The sequence below is a fragment of the Marmota flaviventris genome, chromosome 1 (genome assembly GCF_047511675.1).
Source record: "Marmota flaviventris isolate mMarFla1 chromosome 1, mMarFla1.hap1, whole genome shotgun sequence".
Lineage (NCBI taxonomy): Eukaryota > Metazoa > Chordata > Mammalia > Rodentia > Sciuridae > Marmota > Marmota flaviventris.
The window spans coordinates 145,356,565-145,378,512 of NC_092498.1; the positions used below are offsets into that span (position 1 = coordinate 145,356,565).

The 21,948-nt window shown below is 41.7% G+C and overlaps 1 protein-coding gene across 4 annotated transcripts in view; it reads right to left on the reverse strand.

The window, feature by feature from the left end:
* Window positions 1–21,948, reverse strand: part of Taok3 (TAO kinase 3) — a 193,484-nt gene that overhangs the window by 13,103 nt on the left and 158,433 nt on the right. For all 4 annotated transcript variants that reach the window (XM_027923219.3, XM_071617055.1, XM_027923220.3 and 1 more), the window contains 4 exons: window positions 20,529–20,663; window positions 11,805–12,041; window positions 10,017–10,145; window positions 4,483–4,686 (listed from right to left, as the gene is read on the reverse strand). In XM_027923219.3, the coding sequence (XP_027779020.1) occupies window positions 4,483–4,686; window positions 10,017–10,145; window positions 11,805–12,041; window positions 20,529–20,663 (705 nt within the window). The remainder of the gene's footprint in view (window positions 1–4,482; window positions 4,687–10,016; window positions 10,146–11,804; window positions 12,042–20,528; window positions 20,664–21,948) is intronic.

Sequence of the window (21,948 nt, forward strand, 5' to 3'; positions counted from 1 at the left end):
CAAAGCAAATGAACACTTTTAGAGGATGGGCTTTTCTCCATCTTTAATGGAAGGATTCAGGATACCTGCAAATACCTGCATCAGAATTACCTGGGTTATAAGTGATCTATAAGCAGCTACCCAGCTAATTCTGACTTATCTTAGAGTTTGGGAATCCATGGGAAAATGCTCAGGGTGTGACTCCACTCTTTACCTATGGCTTTGGGCAAGTGTCTCTTTTTGGTACTGGGGATTGAGCCCAGAGGCACTTAATCACTGAGTCACATCTCCAGTTCTTTTTAGTTCTTATTTTGAGACTAGGTCTCACTAAGTTGCTTAGGGCCTCACTAAGTTGCTGAGGCTGGTCTCAAATTTGCAATCCTCTTGCCTCAGCCTCCAGAATTGCTGGGATTACAGGTATGTGCCACTGTGCCAGGCCTTGGACCAATCTCTTAATCGACATGTTAGCATCTTCAGGAATAGATCAAGGATCACAGGCCCCACCATGCATTATTAGGCATGTAAAAGTGAAAGGAAAAATCATAAGACAATGCTTCAGAATACATAAATATGTCTTTTTTTCTGTATTCAGAAATAAATATTTGGCATTTAATATCTTAAATCTAGTTTTAATAAACTATTCAAAGAATGAGAGAAACATGATACTGACTATTATCTTTGATTTGTATATCTGAGTTGCTGGGGTGTAAATGGTAAGCTCCCTAGAATACTTCAAACCATGGAAAAAACATTAATCATTCATCTTCTTTTGAATCCTGTGCCTACATAATAATGTGTAATGTGCCTTCAATATTTTAAAAACTGGAGTCTCACTGTGTTGCTCAGATTGGTTCAAACTTCTGGACACTAGGGATCCTCCTTGTTCAGCACTCCAAGAAGCTGGTACTACAAGCATATGCCACCACGCTGGGCTCTCAATTTTTAAAAATCATTTCACATACCCTTTTTTTTTTTGTGTGTAGGGGTGGGTACCAGGGATTGAACTTGGGGGTACTCAACCACTGAGCCACATCCCCAGCCCTATTTTGCATTTTATTTAGAGACAGGGTCTTACTAAGTTGCTCAGTACCTCGATGTTGCTGAGGCTGGCTTTGAATTTGTGATCCTCCTGCCTCAGCCTCCAGAGCTGCTGGGTGCACCTAGCTTATTTCACATATCATTTAATCATAACTTCAACCTTATGAGGCAGTAACCTTGCAAAGAGTTTAGATGGCATAGTAAGACATTTGGGAAGGCATGGAGGGCCTATCATAAGGTCATACAACTTCCATAAAGTAAAATTAAAGCTAAAACTCGGGTTTTTAGGTTTACAAACATTTTCCAGGTGATTCTGCCCGCCAAAAGCACTCTATCTGCCCTGGAGGGAGTGCAGGGTGAGGGACAAGGGGCTCCCTTTTCCTCAGCCCTTACCCCACCGTGACAGCTCACCAAGCTCAGGGCTGACAGACATGTCCCTCTCATGACACAGCTGCTAAACACAAGACCCTCTTCCTGTGCGTCTACCTGCTGGGTGAGACGTGGCTCTGGGCTGCTCCCTGCCTTTCCCTCGGCTGGAACTGCGTCCAAGCACTTTATTCTAAAGTCCAAATGGAAGTGGTGTGGCTTCTTTAAAAGCAGTAGATCTCTTTATCCTCATGGCTACTGAGACTTGAGGAAAAACTAGACTCAGACATTCAGACAAACATGCTATTAGCCTCTGACATTTAAAGTTTTTCTCAGGTTCAGCCCTTTGTTTGACACCTGGAGGCAGAGGGTGAGCATCTGTGTGTGGCAGAGAGAGAAGAGGCTCAACCCAGACTGTGGTGATCCTTTCACATGTTTCAATTAGTTGAGGCAAAGATACAGGAAAACAGGCACTCTTCTGCTCTGTGGTGGGGGCATGCAGCCTTTAGAGGGCAATTTGGGGATATTTATTTAAAAGTTCAGGTGTGTTCATTCTTTGATCCAGAATTTCCACCTCTGAGACTACATCTACAAAAATACTTGTATATGTTCAAAAATATGCACAAAGATGTTCTCTGTGGCATTGTTAGCAATATCGTAACATTTTAAACAAAATGCCCCCTGGGAAGTGCCTCACAAAGTAAATGACCCTGTGGCCAAACAACAAAACACTGTGGGGTTAAAGAGAATGAGGCAGCGCTATGTGCTCAACAGTAAGCGGCAATAGAAGACAGGGGGACAGTGGAGTGGATGTCTGCTACTTTTCTGTAGAGAGAGTGTCGCAGAAGGACTGGGCACACCACCCAATCTAGTTCTCTCTCCTAGGAATCTGAATCATGTTCAGAAATGATCCGAACATAAAAAAAATGGAGATACGGCCACATGACGGTGCCCTGAGGAGTGCCCAAGAGCTCCTGCCCTCTACAACAAGGAAATTGCTTTTCCACGGTGATTCTTGAACTTTCCCAGCTCTCTTCTTTAGTGTTGTCACCTACCCCATTTCCTTCTGGTAAATTCTTTTCCATGCTTAAGTCAGCCAGAGTTTGTTTCAATTGTTTGCAAATCAAAAAATCCCACTGATATATAAGCTGTATGGCATGGGCACCCGAAAAAAAAATCTGAAATAATATATGCCAAATGAAGGATTGATTGTCTCGGGGTACACACTGGATAAAATGAGATTATCAAAAAGGGGAAAATGGGGTGATGTTGGTGGAAGGGTACAAAATTCTAGTTATGCAAGATAAATATTTTCTGGACATCTAGTGAACAATGGTGACAATGGTTAGCAGTCCCGTACTGCTTACTTACCATTTGCTGAGAGGATGGATCTTAAGTTGAACTTTGCGAGCGCGCACGCGCACGCGCACACACATATGCACATGCATGCACACACACACACAGTAACTATGTAGAGGCAATGAGTATGTTAATTAGCTAGAATGTAGTGATCCTTTCACACTGTGTATATATCAAAACGTCAAATGGTATACCTTAAATATATATACGTCTTGTAAGGCAGTGATCTCCCAGTAAAGCTGCTAAAAGGACTTACTACTGAGCTTTATATATTTCTGTATGTCTTTTTCTCAATGTCCTTTTATTACTTTTATAGATAGAAAAACTTTGAACATTTTCATGAAAGAGGCTCTGGAATAGGACTAAATTAAGGAAAATCTGGACTTCAAGAAAAATAACCTTATAGAGCTGATCTTAGCTCAGTTGGTCAAAACCCGATATGGATGAAGTCACGAATGTAGTTTGTATTATTTTAGGGGACTAATTATCTTCCATAGCTTTTTTTTTTTAAAGATTGATGTGATTTTTTTATACCTTTATTTTCTTTATTTTTATGTGGTGCTGAGGATTGAACCCAGCGCCTCGCACATGCTAGGCGAGCATTCTACTGCTGAGCCGAAGCCCCTGCCCTTCTATAGCTTTTATTGATGGTAATTGTCCCCATAGCCTGAGACTTCCTCCTATATGTGCTACTAGAGTAACGATAATTAAAGAAACCCAAATACTTTATTTCTGAGTGGCTACTGGACTTATTTATTTTGACTTTTTGACTTCTGACAAGTTCAAATGTACTAGATAAATCCATTTCTTACTAAAACCTTTCTTTCAGCATCTCTGTTTCTACTCAGATCTACATTTCTCCAAGTCTTAAACCCTAGAAGTAACTCCGAGTCCACCTCCCTCTTTTCTCTCAAGTCTTACTTATTCTGTACTTCAAATTGTGTTTCAAATCTATCTTTCTTTGGACACCACCGACAGCCATGTCCACACCCTATTTCCCATCACTCCACTCTCTGCTCCTAAGTCTTTCCCCTGTGATCCCAGGATTTGTCAAACTTACATTCCATTATTGCCCCCATCAGAAGCCTTTCTGATTTTTTTCCCCTTTCATTATTCCTATCCTGAGATGGGAATTCCACAGAACCCCTTTGTGTCTGTGCATGTGGGCTACAGAGGACTGCAAGCTGTCCTACATGTCAGTTGTTGCCCCTGACTCATGAGATTATGATTAATCTGTTACATGTCTGTGTCTCCTAGATCCATTCAGGACCACTTGAAGGCAGGAGCATAGCTGTTTGGTGGCCCTGGTGTCTGCCCCAGTGCCTAGCATAGAGGAGGCACTCTGGAAGTGGAGGATGACTGAACGAATTAACTTGAGAACATCGTGCTATCATTTGTGTTTCCTGTGGAATCACAGAAATACAAGTCCTTGACAAGCAGGCAGGAAGCAAAAATTCTCTTTCTACTTCTTTTGATTCTTCACTGTGTGACATGGCTCATAATAGATGTTCACCAAAATTCCATTTCATTTACTTAGAAAAAATCCATTTCTTGTTCTACGAATTCAGCTTTCTCTTATCAATGGTAAACACATTCCCTGACTTGTGTTGCACGCTTGCTCTGTGTCAGGCTGTGCTAAAGGTGAAGGATGTGGGAATGGATAAAACAGACAAGGTCAACACCCTCACACGACCTACTGCCTCCTGAGCCAGTGCCAATAGTTATGAATGTGACAAATACCTCCCGAATGTTTTGCTGCTCCACCTCGTGCCTCTTGGTCATTATTTTCCGCTTGAAGAAACGACAGTTTTTGTCGTAGTACAGTCTCTGCTGAGTGAGAAGGTGGGCTTCCTCTTCAGCCTGCGTGTGCTGCAAGTTCTCCTTATGCTTGGATATCCGCTCTTGCTTTTCTTTCTTGGGTGTGCTGTGGTCCTCATTCATTTCCTTTAAAACACAAAAACAAAAAACGAACCCAAGTGGGTCTTGTGAAAGGGACTATATGACATCTTACTGCAACTGCAGATGCAGTTGTTTGGAAATCAGAAGAAGACACAGTACGGGAAGGCTTGGCGAGGCACATCCCCGACTCCAGTTCTTAATTATTTGGATCCATTCGTTGAGTGTGAAGTGAGAGGGGCCCTTGTAAGGTGTCCTATTTCTTGCTTCTTGTTCTCAGCAGTATTTGTTCCTTGGCCAGTCGCCACACACTCATGTAGCCCCTCTCAGGTGCCAGGCCCCAGGGCGCAAGGGTGAGCAAAAGACCACGGTGTCTGCCACCAGGGGACTCCACAGTCTAGAGCTGAAAACTGACCAGAGAACCACAGGAATGGACTGAAAATCACCGGGAGAACTGCTGTGAAGAGGAAGAACTTGGTCCTTTGAGAAAGTGTGATGTTGACTATTTGATTTCAGTGACCACCAAGCTGAAATTTGAAAACTGGGAGGAGCTAACCAGTGCAAAAGGAGAGGGGGGAACACCTGGGTAAGGGGACAACCTGAGCAGCCCCTAGGGTGGGAGGCCAGGGTGCTGGGCGCAGTGTGCTGAGGCAGGACCTTGCGGGCCTGGCTGAGGGCCGAACCTCAGCAGATCGTCCATGTGGGGGGGTGTCCTGGTGGAATGCACTTCAGAGGGATGGTTCTGGCTGTCAGGTGGAGAGCAGATTGAGGGACACAAGAGTCTGAATAGCCCCTAGTCCATGGGGAAAGCTGGGGGCTGCTGCTGCCCAGACTCAGGTGAGGGAGAGAGGTGGGCGCAGGAGAGGGAGGAAGAGAGAGAGGAAGAAGAGGAAGAGGAGGAGGAGGAAGAGGAGTGGGGGAGGGGAGCTGCCACTGCTTGGACAAAGGAGGTGGTGACAAGACTGAGGGAGGTGGGCAGATTCCAAAGACAAGAGGTGACTATGCATCACTAGTTTTGAATCTCAGGAGAAAGCATGATTCACTTGGGATTAGAGGGTAAAGAAATCACCTGTATTTTTTTAGTTGTCCATGACCTTTATTTTTTTTTTAATATATTTTTGGTTGTTGATAGATTTTTATTTTATTTATTTACCGTGGTGCTGAGAATCGAACCCAGGCAAGTGCACTACTGCTGAGCCCCAGCCCCAGCCTCTCGACCTTTATATTTTTAAAAAATATTTATTTTTTAGTTTTAGGTGGACACAATATCTTTATTTTTATGTGATGCTGAAGATTAAACTCAGGGCCTCATGCATGCAAGGTGAGCGCTTTACCGCTGAGCTATAACCCCAGCCCCTTGACCTTTATTTTGTTTATTTATATGTGGTGCTGAGAATCGAACCCAGTGCCTCACACATACTAGGCAAGCGCTCTACCAGTGAGCCACAACCCCAGTCCTCATCTGTATTTTTGAAAGGGAAAAATTCATGATTTTTCTAGAAGATGTGAGCAAAGGAAAGAAAGCAGTGAATCAGAATAGTTAAGATGTTAATCTGGGGCTGGGTTGTGGCTCAGTGGCAAAGCACTTGCCTTGCATGTGTGAGGCACTGGGTTTGATTCTCAGCACCACATAAAAATAAATAAAGATACTGTGTGTATATCTACAACTAAAAAAAAAAAAAAAGATGTTGCTCTATGACAAATTAAGAAGACTACTTTAAAAGTCCAGTGTACTCTTCTTTGTTCGTATGAGCAGCTTGACCTATATTTGGCTAACTACTCACACAGCTAAACTCTCCTAATTGCTAGCACCTATTCTACTTAATGTTTCATGACACGGGCATCACATACTATTCAGATTGTTTTTACCCTTAGCCAAGAAGGTCTAGAAAACTGGCTTTCGCCTGTGCTGGTCCAGTGAGGCTTTCAAGTTTCACTTAAAACTCTACAAGAGAAAGCTGTTTCCAGCTTGGAGCAGCCTGGGCCAGCAGGGAGGCTGGGTGACTCATCTTTCCACACCCTGACTTCGCTATGAGGTTTGGCATTAACCATTGGTTTGCACACCTCAATTCAAATATCACATGAAAATTCACTCCCAAATCATGGATATCAACCAGCATCCTGTGTTACCCACAGCTCTTATCATCAACAATTGAGAAAACGGAGATGGCTTCGCCATTCCAAGGATAATCCCTTCAAGTATCTCAACATCTTAATATATATATGTCCCTTTAAGTACTTTGAACTAAGCTTTACTTCATAAGGCATAATATTAGCTTTGCGCAGAAAGATCTACTGAAGCTATCTCCAATTGGGTTTTACCCTGGGTTTCCACCTTCAGGAGCACACTGAGCACTTAGGAAGTTTAGGCTTGTGGTCCCTTGTGGAATCTGAGTATGGTGAACCAGGAATAGCCTGGAGATGGAGTGGGACCCCCCAACCACGCTCAATACTCCTGCCTCAGCTTCCCAAGTGCCTGGGATTATAAGCAAATGCCACCCAATCAGGTTGAGTGGGGCCTCTGTTCTGTGGGAGAATCTCCTAAAGGTAGGGTTCATGCAATCTCCTAGTATCTCAGAGTGATAAAAGCTCAAAAGAGTGGTTGCAGTTGGAAAACATGGCCTCCGAGGCACCAGCGAACACAGAGAGTTAGATTATTTCTATTCCCAGTTGAGAAGACCTCAAGAGTTTCTTATTGAGAAATCAGGGCAAAATGAATGAACACATCTGCATTACACACCACAGGGAATGCTCTATGCAGGGGCTTAGAGCGTACCTGTGGTGTGTAATGCAGATGCATTCATTTTATAAATCAGTGCATGTAGATCCTTTAGCACAGTGTCTGGCACCTAGAAAATATTCATTAAATGCTAATTTCAATAATTGTTGTTATCGTAAAAATAGTAATGCATAGTGCATTACTAAAAACTGTTTTTAATTAAAAACTACTGTTAACCTATGGAGATTCCTCAAAAAACAAGGAATGGAACCACCATTTGACCCATACCACTCAAAGGACTTAAAATTAGCATACTACAGTGATGCAGCCACATCAATGTCTACAGTGGCTCAATTCATAATAGCTAAACTATGGAACCAAACTAGGTGTCCTTCAACAGATGAATGGATAAAGAAAATGTGGTATATATATATGAAATGGAGTATTACTCAGCCATAAAGAAGAATGAAATTATGGCAGTTGCCAGTAAATGGAAGAATCTGGAGACTATCATGCTAAGTGAACTAAGCCAATCCCCTCAATCCAAAGGTCATATGGTCCTTCTGATGCACAGATGCTAACACACATTAAGAGGGCAGAGAGAATAGAAATTCAGTGGATTAGACAAGGGGGAATGAAGGGAAGGGAGGGGGGATAGGACTAGGAAAGATGGTGGAATGAACTGGACAGAACTTTCCTATGTTCACATGTGACTGCACAACCAGTGTAACTCCACATCATGTACAGCTACAAGACTGGGATCCTAATTAGAGTAAGATGTACTCCATATGTGCATAAATACATCAAGATAGACTCTGTCATGTATGACTAAAAAGAATAACAACAACAACAACAATGACAAAAAGAAAAATCAAGGCAAGCTCTGTGCTCCAGAAATATCCTTCAGTTATAATAACAAGCCAATCACTTGGAGAATGTGAACTTTCTTCATTAGACTATTTGTCTATACCCCAGCTTTCTAGACCTGCTGGTTCCAGAGATTCTTCTCAGATAGCCAGTGTGGATCAGAGACAATTTTCTGTCAGGCCCAACAGTGACCAGAGGCTTACCTGGGCAGGGCATAAGATCCTGAGGCCCACCCCCAAGCCTCTTGCTTTCCCTTCTTAATTGAAAAAGAATTGGAGACGAGCCTTGGTAAGTCCTGTATTGTTAACCTACAAATCAGAATATGAGGGCAATGCATGATTTCATTTACTAAAGAAACGCCCTGGGGGGGCTGTGGTTGTGGCTCAGCCATAGAGCGCTCGCCTAGCATGTGCAAGGCCCTGGGTTTGATCCTCAGCGCTACCTAAAAATAAATAAATAAATAAATAAATAAAATGTATTGTGTCCAACTACAATTGAAAAATAAATATAAAAAAAGAAATTCCTCATATTGTATTTAATTAAACCTTAATACATTAAGTAAGTCTACAAATAAAAAATCCTAAGTCATATGATAAGGAAAGTCTATCGAACTGCAGACAATTCACCTGTGAGGACTGATAAAAGGAGAACTGAAGAAATTTGAGTGTTCAGCTGAAATGGGAGTTCACTGTGCTGAGTCCACTGGCGGTCTTCAACCAAAAGGTCCAGAATCATTCATTCCTTTGTCCAATGCTCACATGTACTGCCCTTAGGGATACAGTTGTGGGCAAAAAAGGACTTCCTCTCTTTTATGACGCTTACCAGCTAATGGTAAGGAACTCAAACGATCATTAAAAAATACTTAAAAGGGCTGGGGCTGTGGCTGTGGCTCAGTGGTAGCGTGCTCACCTAGCATGTATGAGGCACTGGGTTTGATCCTCAGCACCACATAAAAATAAAGACAATAGTGATGCAGCCACATCAATGTTTATAGTGGCTCAATTCATAATAGCTAAGCTATGGAACCAACCTATTTACTAAAAAAATATTAAAAGAAAATATGTAAATACTCTGGTGTTATGAAACCAGAGGTACCTGTCTTGTTTGGGGTGAGGCAGGTAGGAAGATCTTCCCAGGGAAAGTGATATTGAGTGAAGGTCCTTATAATCAATCTTAAATCTTACAAGGAGGAGGAATAGGAAATGACTGAACCGAACTGTGGCTGGGGAGGGCTTGGGGTAGGGAGAACCTCCTGGTGGAAGAAACACAGTGTGCCAAGACCTGGGGGAAGGGAGGGGCTTTGTACGTTTGAGGAACTGAAAGGTGACTACTGTGGGTGGAGTAGCCAAGTACAGGGCCACAGTGGGGGAAGCAGGGCAGGAGCTGACTCCTCTAGCAGGCCACGCAGGGACTTTGACCATGGTGATCTGTCCTAATAACAATGGGAAGCCAGGGGACTAGAGGCCCTGGGGTAATAAGCCTGGGTTTGAATTGGGAAAAGACCCCTGTGGCTGAAGCGTGGAGGATAAGCTGGAAGCAGGCAAGAACCGTGTCCAGCGGCCTCAGCATTGTGTGGGGACCTGTTACAACATGCATTTTCAGACTTCACTCCAGGCCCACTGAATCCAAAAATTTACAAGTGGGTTAGCTATTTCTTTTAATAAGCATCAGGGTGATTCTAATGTCAAGTGTGAGCTGGATGAGAATATGCCCATCACAAGGCACATGAGTGATTTTTTGAGTCCCCAACATTTTAATGGCAACCTGGTGACTAAAACACTGGTACCCTTACCTCTTTTATTTTTTCCTTACAAATCTTATACTGCTTCTTCTGACTTTCTAAGAAAGTTGTCAAATCTTTCTTCTGCTGGGCCAAGATCTGTTGCTGGAACTTCTTCTCATCTGCTGCAGCTACCTTTGCCTGAGAAAACAACAAAGATGCCTGTTTTTCACACAGAATTCAGATGTCTACATTCCCCAGTGCAGGAAGAGTCCTATGTGCTGAATAATGTAATATTTTGAACAAATAATTAATAAAAAATAATGGCTTCTGTGATTCTCATATCTTAAAAAATTTATCACTGAAAAATACATTCCCAATTATGGGAAAAGTATGAAGGTTGGACCCATAATCATGTTTTATTGAACACAAAAACATTCATGGAACTGAAAGAAAACCAAGACTTATAATAAAGGATTTTTATCACATTGTTGGCAGCCCAAGGGTTAAATTTAAAAATGGATAAATAACCATGATTTATTCTGAGAATCAAATGCTAACCAATTAATTATTCCAATGATCAGATTCCCTAGTGGGATCATCTCAAGTATACAGGAAGGCTAATGACATTTTGTTTTCTTAGGTACCTGCTATGATCCACAATAGTCAGGCATGTTGCATTTGGGGCGGGGGCGGGGGGTGTCCTACATGGATAAAATACAGACCATTGGAAAGGTCACCCAACCAATAGTGACTCCTGAAAGTAACCAAATCTAAGTTTCGGAGAGCCCTCCAGATGAAGTATGTGGAAGATGAGGAACTTAGGAGACAGGAAATTAGGCTTCATGATTCTTTTCATACATCTTTCCACCTTTAGCTTCCATTATCAAAGATCCTTCCATTAGAAACAATTCTTGACACACATTTGCCAAGTCAAATTCCCAAGAAAGAATCTGACTGGTTTATTTAATCGACATGACCCCTACTTGGGCTGAGCTCTCCATGCCAGACTGCCTCACAGGTTGAGGGCCGCTGAGCTGGGGTAATGCTCCTTCCACATGGAGAGGCGGCTTAATTGCTGAAGTGCCCCGGCACTGTGTGCTCCATCGCCAGGGCGTATATGTCCGCCCCTGCTTCTCCACAGCAGCTGAGTCTCATGGGGGCAGCAGAGGAGGGGACCCCTCTTTAGCTTTGCCAGAATCAGTCATCTGAATCTTGTTCATGTCACTAGGCCCATTTTCTGCAGACATAAAACCTTTTTCATATGGAACACTTATCAGTACAAAGGTGATACTTTGACTTTCTGCTTGTGTTACCCTTTTGTCTGTTTTAAAATTAGCTTAGAGGAGCTAAGGGTGTAGCTCAGTGGTGTAGCTCATATTTAGTGTGTGTGAGGCCCTGGGTTTGAGCCCCAGCATCATCAAAAAGTAATAAATTAAAATAATTAATTTAGCTTAAAATTTGCATAAGGAAGGGAGGTGCTCTCTAGAAAACCCAAATCTTGGCTAGATGAATCTCTTGCCACCCCTGGGAGGGTGTCCATCCTGAGTACATCAGCCACTGGCAGGGACTATCCCCTCTAAATGGGACCATTTGAAGAGAACTGGACACAGCAGGTACAGGACCAAACCTGCTGTGAGTCCCCAGAAGGGAGTGGCAACCTCTGGGTAGAGACACACCAGCGAGGATGTATTTGAATGGGTCTTCAGTTAGTATTTTATCTCTGAATGAGAACTTTAAGTAGCACCTCCCAGCAATCCTGTTCCCCCTGACCCGTAGGTGCCCCATAGGTACCCTGCTCCTGCTACCCGCTGACTGGGACAGACAGGGCTTGGCGAAGGCGCGGGGACACACACTGACCTCTTTTTCTATGATAGCCACTTGCTTCTTGGCCAGCTTCTCCAGCTCGATGGACGAGTTGTTGGCATGCGTCTCCACCTCCTTCTGGAGCTTGAGGCGGTGCTCGTCCATCTCAGCCTTCAGCTTGTTCTCCAGGGCGATCAGCTGCTTCTGGTGCTGGCGCCGCATCCGCTTATAACCTGACATCTGTTCCCGCAACTCGTTCTCCTGCTCATGCTCATGGATCTGCCGTGTAACCTGAATTGGGTCGGGGAACAGAACTCAGATCACCAGGTTCACAAGGGAAAACTTTCCAGGCAGAATAGAACCCGCCGGTGTTCCCTGTTCTGGCACCGTCCATACAGCCAACACTCTCCTGTGGGGGGGGGGGGCGCAGTGCTGGGTGTGCTTCCCACTTCTCTGATCCCTCAAAACCATCCCATTCATTTTATGCAGTCACAAGAAAGGTGTTACTGCTCCCGTTTTGTAGATGAAGACATTGAGCAGTTTAGGGAAGTAATTTATTTATTTATTATATTTGGTCAAAATAGGCTTGAATACATTTTTACTGTGCCAGTTGTACACTGCTCAAGGTTACACAGCTAATAACAGGGAGAGGTGGGGAGCTGGGATTCAGACCCATTTCTGTCAGATTCCAGAGCCGTGCTATTTCCACCACACCAGCATTTTACAACCTGGAGGTTTCTGACAAGGGGCTGGATAACTGTGTGTTGTGGGAGATGCACAGGAGGGTGGTGAGCAGCATCCCTGGACCCACTCACAGCCAGTGGCAGCTCCCAAGTCATGACAATCAAAACTGTCTTCATGGGGCTGGAGTTGTAGCTCAGCAGTAGAGCACTTGCCTCCAACGTGTGAGGCACTGGGTTCAATTCCTAGCACCATATATATATATATACAAATAAAATAAAGATCCAGGGCTGGGGTTGTGGCTCAGTTGGTAGAGCACTTGCCTCGCATATGTGAGGCACTGGGTTTGATTCTCAGCACCACATATAAGTAAATAAATAAAGGTAAATCAATAACTAAAAAAAATATCTTCAGATAGTGCCAGATGTGCTGCGCAGAGCAAAATACCCTCCAGTTGAGAAGCACTGTATTATTTTGTTTAGTTTTGTTTCTTTTTCTTTGTTTTTTGGTTAGAATTATGACTCTAACAGTGAAAAGGACTTTAAATATTCCTCTAAAATGGTCTGAATATGATTTATTTCCTATTCTTGTGGCCAGGGGTGAAGAGGGAGGGGGGAAAGTGGGGGAGAGAGAGCTCTTTTAAATCATCTGTGTCCTTCCTCCTCTTCCTCACAAAAGAGATGTTAACAAATTATAATAATTTTTTCTTACAAAGGAGAAAGCATTTCTATGACTTTTGGGTAGCTGCTTTTCCTGGTAACCTTTCCTTAACTTATCCTCTAGAAAATATCCAACAAGTTGAATAGTAAGAACAAAAATCTTAGAATCTCTTGTTTCTTTCTGTGGAAACTTCTCTGATTTTCTAGACCATCCTTCAATTTACCATCCTTCCTTATTTTTCTGTTAGAGTGTCCTGTTAGATCAGTTCCTTCTCATTTTTCCTATTTTATAAAAAATTTAATTACAAGATTATAACTTTAGTTTTGTACTTCATGAGGTGATTCAGTCACTCCCATGGACATAGGTACTTCTTCCCACCCTAACCCCCAAACAAGTTTTACTGGAAAATTTCATGCTGCTATTAATGCTCTGTACTATTTTCAGTTTATGGGTCAAAGAGCATTTTATACAAAGAACAGTTTGTTTCTCTGCTCTTTTTCGAAGGTGTCCCTGCACACTAGACGGAGTCCTTACTGTCAAGAAAGTGCTGTTCTGTAACGGGAGAGTATCATCACTGTAGACCATTAAACGTTAGCTGAACTTTCAAATGTTTCCAGCTGAAACAAACACAAGGGTTCAAATTCATTTTTCTTTTCTGAAGGACAAAACTCCTTAAAGTATGAGGAGTAAGAACAGAAGGTATTTCAAGATCAAAAAAAGGATAGCAACTCCGAAAAGGCATCTAACACTCTAAAGAAAATGAATGATCTATTTTGTCATCATAACAGCAGGCTGTTTATTTATTTATTTTGGGTGCTGGGGATGATACCCAGGCAGGGGCTTGAGCAGGCGAAGCCCTGAGCCATACTCCAGCTCTGCTGTTATTTTTTTCTTACATAGTTTTACTTCTCAGTGGAGACAAGGAAAGAAGTAGTTTGGGATGTATGTATAAACTTCACTCCTTCATGCTTATGCTTTCCTGAAGCATAACTTTAGGGAAAAAGTGATTTTAATCAATAGAAAGGATACCATTTAGGGACTGGGGTTGTGGCTCAGTGGTAGCGTGCTTGCCTAGCATGCATGAGGCACTGGGATTTGATTCTCAGCACCACATACATATAAATAAATAAAATAAAGATCTATCAACAACTAAAAAATATTTTTTTAAAAAAGTAAGGATACCATTTAGCCCTTTCTGAATTTAATTAATTAATTAATTTCAGGTAAACATCCCAGTAGTTCCTGTTCCCAGGTAACAAGTTAAAGAGATAGGCTTACCCAGACCCCAATTTTTCTTATTTTAGCATTCCCTCTATAATAGAATTCCCAAAGCTGAGGCAGGACACACACTAAGGCTACCATGACACATTTAAAAAAACAAGTCGCAAGCACTGGTGTGTGGCCAGCCAGATATTCTCAGAGTGGCCATTTCCCTAAACCAAGAGGCTAGGGATAAAAGAAAATGGAGCCAAGAAATATTTCCTAGCTGAACAGGTGGGTGGGCCCTGTAAAGAGAGCTGATTCTACTGCTCACTGGTGACAAAGCTTGCCACGCTGTCACTGTACATTAATTCCAGGAGTCACATTTTGCTTTCAGACCCTTTCCATGATTTGGATAATCACCTTTTTAACCTCGGAATATTACCTCCCTCTTTCCATTTTCAAAATCAAACTTTCTAAATTGCAAATTGTCTTTTTGGGCACACAGGGAGACACTCAGTTTTATACATACTTAAGGTGAACAGGTGAATTTAAATAAAAGTATAACTAGATGTTTCATTTGTGAAGCTTAACATGAAATATATTTAAAAAATGTTAATTACATTTTGTATGCCTGTGTGTTTTAAGTTTACACTGTGTGGCTAAACAATATGCTACTTGGTAAACAGAATTTTTAAAAAAGCCATTAATTTTATCATGCTTTATGGTTTACAAAGTGCTTTCATATATAATTTACCTCTTTAATTTTTACAAGGCCTGGGGTTTTAACCAGGGTCCTATGATTCTTGAATTGCCTGAGGGAATTCACATCACCAAGGCAGAAAAAGAATGATTATTTTCTGTTATGAAGTAATAGAGGGAATCAGCCCCCCAAAAAGTCAAAGTTGGTGAGAGGGGTAAATTTAAACTACGATTTTTGTAAGTCTTGAAAGGAGAAAAAGTTATAGAGATGCAGTGACAAGTTCTCACAATGATAGCCTCAGCATGTGAAAAAACACAAAGGGGTAGTGCCATCACGCCACACCCAGTGGGTCCTTCACTTATGCAACTGACCTTGGACAAAGGACTTGACCCCATGAGGTCTTCACATGTACAGAGGACCTAGGATGATCTTCCACAGGACCGGAGGACTGGGTGAGATGACACATGTCAAAGTGCCTGGCCAGGTGTCCCCGACACACAGGAAAGGTTCACTGCGTGCTGTCTCCCCTCCTCCTGCGAGGCTGAGCAGTGTGTCTCTACCCTCTGCTCACCATGTCTGGTGATAGAGATACAGATGACAGTGCATGGGTCCAAGAGCAAGCACAAGTTTAACAATAAAATTCTCCCTGTACCCAGTTTGTGGATTGTAAGAATAAGTCCAGGGTAAGGGTGCAGCTAGTGGAGAGTACCTGCTTAGCACACGTGGGGCCCAAGTTCAACGCTCATCACAAAAAAGGAAAAAAAAAAAAAAAAAAAGTATGTGCAGTTTCTTTTCTTTGGGTGATGGAGACCAAACCACCCAGGACCTAAAGCAGGCTAAGCACATAGTCTACTACTGAGCTACATCCCCAGTCCTTGTATAATTTCTGAATCTGAATTATTACCTATTTCATATACCTGGGATGTGTTACAAAAAAAAAGAGCAAGTGATAAATAATGACCCATAAGGAGGACTGAAATAAAAAAAAAAAAAAAAATTGTCCAAAGCTTCCTTATTTAATCCCAGCAAAATTTGGCCCTAAAATAAACCATTTTATACAAAGTATAAAACGTGCCTACTATGAACAAAACGCTGTACTAGAAGGCCAATAAGCAACTTATTGAACATAGTAGATGTTCAGCATGGTGGCTGATAATGTCACCCTCTTAAGAGATCAAAGCCAATTTACGAGATTAATTATTTGTAAGAATCAAAATGATGCATATGATAAAAGTGGCCACCTCAGCACTTAGCACAAATGAAATTTATGGCAAGTTCTTAAAAAGAATACAATGAGTCACATTTTGGCATTAGAGATGTGACAGTCCCCTCTTTAGAACACCTAAGGAAAAGGTGCTTTAAGTTCTTACTGAAAGGAATGACTGATATTAGGCTATTCTGCCTTGTAACAGAAAATATTGTATGAATAACTCAGCAATGCACACTTCAAATCCAAATTCTCATGTGACAGCAGGGCAGGAAGAGACCTCATTCATTCATTTATTCATTCATTCACTGGGCACATGTTTATTGAGAGACTTGGGCCACGTGGGCTGGCACAGTGAAAAATGGTATCTATTAGTAATGACCTCAGAGAGCTAAGAAGTAAAGAATAAGGAAGGAGACCAGGCAATATTTCCTTAAGTATCCTCTGGTACTCTGTCCAGGAAGGGAACACATTTTCAAGTATTTAAAAAAACAACAACAACTGGGCTCATGAGAGGTGAAATGGTAGCATTTACTGTGGAGGCTCTAATATATTTGTATTCTTATGCATCAAATAGACTCAAATATCCAATTTCACAATTATTTAAATAATTAGACTACATTTTGACAACTCCAAGTGTATACCCCTTTCTGAATCTAGTAAAGTCAAGTAAAAGAATTTGCCTGGACAGAACAATAACCATTTTCTCCTCTGTGCTTCTCTGGGAACTCCCAGATCAGAGTGTCCCTCTTACGCTTACACGGCTGTCCCTAATGTGTTCTACCACACCTGTGCAGTGAGACCATTGCAGTCCACTGGGAATTCCTTTGTAGGGCCAACAACTCAGTTGTCGGGTAGATATATATGGTCTTGGAGTCCTTTACATTAATGACTACTATGGAAACTTCCAGGAACCCACACACTACAAAATTTTAAGAAGAGATGGCATCAGATGTAGCAAGAGCTGAAACATTCTCATGGGTCATTAATATAATTAGAACATGAGGATCTCCATTCACCAACAATAAAAATTTAAGCAATGCACATCTCAAAGGGCCAAGGAGACAGATTCATAATTCTGAAGAGCTATATAAACAACTTTCTCCAGATAACAAATCAGCTTAGTATGAACTTTCTCACAGAAGAAGGAAAATGAAAGAAAAAAATGTAAATGTCCTCCTTTTTTTTTTTTTTTTTAAACTCTTCAGAGTAAGGCCAATAATCTCTGCCTTTGGAAGATTATAATAAAAAAATTACTATTCTAAAGTTTCCTCTGGTTTCCAGGTTGGTGTTCCTTCCTTTTCCTTTGTTATAAATTGGAGTGTGTAGCAGTGTGTGAGGACCCCCAGATCTCAGTTTTGAGGTGCCCAAATAATAAAAGCAGCCAGCAGTGTGAGCCTGTCACTCATGATCTTCATACACTTGTGAATCACCTTATTCAAAAGCATGATTAGAAAATATTAACGAGGGGAGACACCACAAAGGTAGGCCTCTTTTGGACCTTGCCCCAAAGAGGCCTACCTTTGTGGTATATGTTGAAGAGGTAGTGTTGTAAAATAAATTTAGGAACAGTAATTTTTTAAAATTAATTTTCAAGTCAATGTAAAATACACTCTCATGATTTGTTCCTCATAACTAAAAAACTAACTTCTAAATTCTCTTTGCTATTCACTTTTGGAACCCTCTGTGGCTTGATAGAACCTCTACTGGAAGGGTATAAAGCAAGAGTAAAACCCATATCAATCAATGTGTGTTGCTACCAGCTATGAGATGTGAGGCAAGACTTCAACAACAACTTGATTATTCGTTACACTGGACCTTCATTTCCCCATGATCTTGCTCTTACTTTGAAGTTATTTATGCCATTTTAGTCCTTTTCATTTGAATTGGGATCCATAAAAACACAAGAGGATTCACGACATCTTTTTAAAAATAAAATATTTCTTTATGATATTTCAGTGTCCTGGGTTATATACTTCTTTTGGAAGGTTTTAAAATAAAATAATATAATGGGTGGTAGAGCAGTAGCCCTTGATAATATATATTAAAATAGCCACACCAATAGTTAGATTGTCCAAAATGGGGCATGGAACCATATAATCCCATACCCTTTTTCTCTTCCATTGATTTATTTTTCTTCCTCAAAACCACTAGATACAAATGCCCCTGAGCTCTGCAAAACTTTCAACCATCCTGTCATGACCCCCACGGATCACATTTGGAAGGGTAGCCACAAGAATACTTGCTTTTGTGGCTGAAGCAACAGCCCATCAGCTATTCTGTTTTTAACTTACATGAGGGCAGGGGCCCTTCAGCAAATCAAAACTCCATCCGAGACATGGAGCTGGGCAGTTCTCTGGATGGGCGTTAGGAAGCCTGTAGGATTCAGAGGGGCTCCTGAGGACCTTGCCCCTCGCCTGAATGGCCTGGTAGGGAAGCAGCTTTTATCCTCCCCAGACAGGAAGACTGTGATGGCTGATACACACAGAGTGGCCCTGGGTGAGTTCACAGATGCCAGCGTGAGATTATCCTGGCATGACTGTAGTAGTAGCTTAGAGGGAGGGAGGAGAGTCATGAATATATGATGTGGGAATGAGGGTGTGGCACGTGGGAAAAGGAGAACCTGTCCCGGAGGGGGGAGGCCACCTGGTACAATGTCCGCTTCCACAGAAACCAGCTCATGGTGTCCCAATGCTCGGGGCTCCCTCACCGTTCCTTCTCTCACTTCTACATGAGCAGGTTTGGATAAAGGTACAAGTCTCACCAGAGTCTGTGGTAAGTAGCAATGGTGCTCTCAAATACCATATGTATTCTTTTGTCAGACATCATGGCAGGAAGATAATTATTATTTAATAATCCCATGATGCTTTATTTAGACTCAAAAGCACATTTCTAGGTGCTTAACAATCATTAGCAACTACATAGTGGACATTTTAAGATCTCCATTACACAGCAGAGCATTCCTTGAAAATGAAAAATTACCTTTCAAAGCATTACAAGAAACTTCTCCATAAAGGAACTTAAGAGTGGGATTATTTATAAGCAGTCTAAATTAAATTGCTTGCTTTTAGACAGCAGCAGGCATGAGCAAAATATGAAGGGGCTTTAACTTCCATTTTCCCTATATTTGGGTTTTTCAAGAGTATGATCCATTCTAAATTTCAAAGATAATCAGAGCCTTGGAAGACTTGAGAAATAAAAGTAGAAATTGGGTTTGAAAAATAGGACAAGAAAAATGATCATTTCTGGGTCGGCCTCCGATGATGTCATCATAGGTTCTAAATGTAATAGCCAAGCAGTGTATACTAACTCTTTCTGCCCATGTGACCTCTAACATCAATTTGGGCAAAACAACTAATATTTCAATAATTTTTTGGCTGAGAAGTGAGATGAAGGAGGAAAAGATTAAAGAGAGTTTACAATGCCAAGGATGAAACGATGTCTGTGTGTGTGTGTGTGTGAGTGTGTATGTGTGTGAGTGTGAGCGCGCACGCGCACGCGTGGGGGGCCAAGGGGAGGAGGCATGAAAACTAACTCTTCCAGCACACACCCCTTTTGCTACTACAAGGGCATCCAGCAATCACATTTGCAATAGTAAAAATGCTGAAGAATCCTACAGCCCCTTTTCTTCCACGATCAGCCCTCTCCTCTCCTAAAAGCCCTTCTTGCTTTATTGGTGCCGGAAATTCTTTAGGGGTTAAATGGGGAAGTGCAGCCACTACCATTGTTGCAATAAATAAATGAATGAACCAGAACGAACCAGCAATCCATCCCTGGGTAGCAAGTATCTGATTTTTCTCCAATTAGAGACATCAGCCAGCAACCATATATTTTTAAAAATTGTTTTTTATCTTTTCATGTGTGTGTGTGTGTACATTACAGACACACATGCAATATACAAAAAGAAGCAGTGCCCTGCATGCACATACATCAATACCTTTAAGAACATTTTTAGCATTATTTATTTCAATGAAAAGACAGATAGCTTTTAAAAAATTAAACAGGCTAGCCACTCATCTCAAAGGCCTTATATTTTGCACATACAGCAGATACAAATATATACACACACTCACACACACACACACACACACACACACAAAGGTTTTTTTTTTTTTCCATGCCATAGACAATGCTAAAATATCTGAGCTCAGGTTGCTATGCCAACAGATTTTTTTTTCTAAAATGAATAAAATTATTAGAAGGGAGAAAACATTCTTGACTCCCTTCCTTCCATCCATGAAGCCGAGAGAGGCTCAGGGAGGGCGAGAGGCTGCCAGACGGGGAGGAGGGGAAGGAAGGGAAGGTGGGTAGAGGGGTGTTTGCTTACCAAAGATGCTGATTTGATCGTGGCAAAGCGCTCTCTGTTCCGGTAGTGGAGGGCCTGGCTCTGAACTGACTGGGTAGGCCGCGGCTCAGGCCTGGGATCGCCGTGGCCCGCCTCATCCCTTATGAATACATGATCCTGCAGAAATGGATAAAAACAAGGAGAAAGTCCAGCTGTGCTCTTTCCTCGCCGGCTGCCTCTCTCTCACCCCTCTTTCTGCACAAGCACTGCTGTTTGAAATGCATAGTTTAGCTCTCTGCTAGTCCCCGCAGCTCCCACGGTACAAAATGAATAAGCAACACATTGCAGCCTTCAGTTAGGAATGTCAGCTGATCGCTAGTGGGATGCCTTCTGAATCCCTGGCAGGCTTTTTCTTTACCTCCAGAATTACATATATGCAAAAGAAAAAAAGAACAGAAAAAACAATGCAATGTACAGACTTCTCAGAACAGTTTGCTTAAAACGCTGTAACCAAATAATTCCTTTAAAAATGTCATGTCCATGTCTAGCAAGGAGGATGCTGGTGGCTTTTGACATAAAAGCGAGCCTCCGCCTCATTCCCTTGAAAGATCTGCGTTCTCAATTGAATTTTATTTGAGATCTGGTCGGTAGGATCATCGTTCTGTCTAGAACCAGTGGAGGCGTGTGCCGAACTGCCTCTCTATCTTGTGCTGGGAAGATTCGGCAGTCACTGAGGGATCCTGCTTTCCAGTCATGATCGTACACAGTTCTAGCACCTTCTCTCTACAGCTTCTGAAAGGATTTTTTTTAGATTTAAAGAGACAGGCGTACAATTTCAGCCAAATGATACTTTCACAAATTCTCCCTCAACTCGGTGTCGGTATGTCACCAGAGTGAGTAAAGCTGGAATTTAATGTCCTTGTCTGATTTAATCAAGCCTGTGTTTCTTGATAGGCGAAGATGATTAATCTTATTCTAACGCCCAGTGAAAAATCACATTCCCTGGAAGGATAATAATGGATGTTTCTTAAACGCAACTGAAATGACTTTTAAAGGGGAAAATGCTTTCAAAGGACAAAGCTCCTCTCTATAAAGATGAGATGGTCAGTCAGTGAGTAGCTCTGACCCCTCAGGTAAAAAAGGTACTCGAGTAATTTGCAGCTAAAAAATGTACAACTGTGGGGGATTTTTAAAGAGCAACACATTTAAGATGGGGAAGGAGAAATTCATTCCTTACTTCCCTAGGGTTTTAGAAGGAAAACCATTTGTGAAGTCAGTTTTGCATTTTGTCCACGATTCCTTGAAATTTTTAATAATTGCCCTTTCCTTCTTCAGAAAATAGGAACTAAAGAGGCTTAGAAAACATAAAATTTTATTATTGTCTAAAAATTTGAAAAGCCAAAACATATATATTTCTTGGAGGAAATTAAATTATACACCCAGATTTTTATGTAAAAGCAAG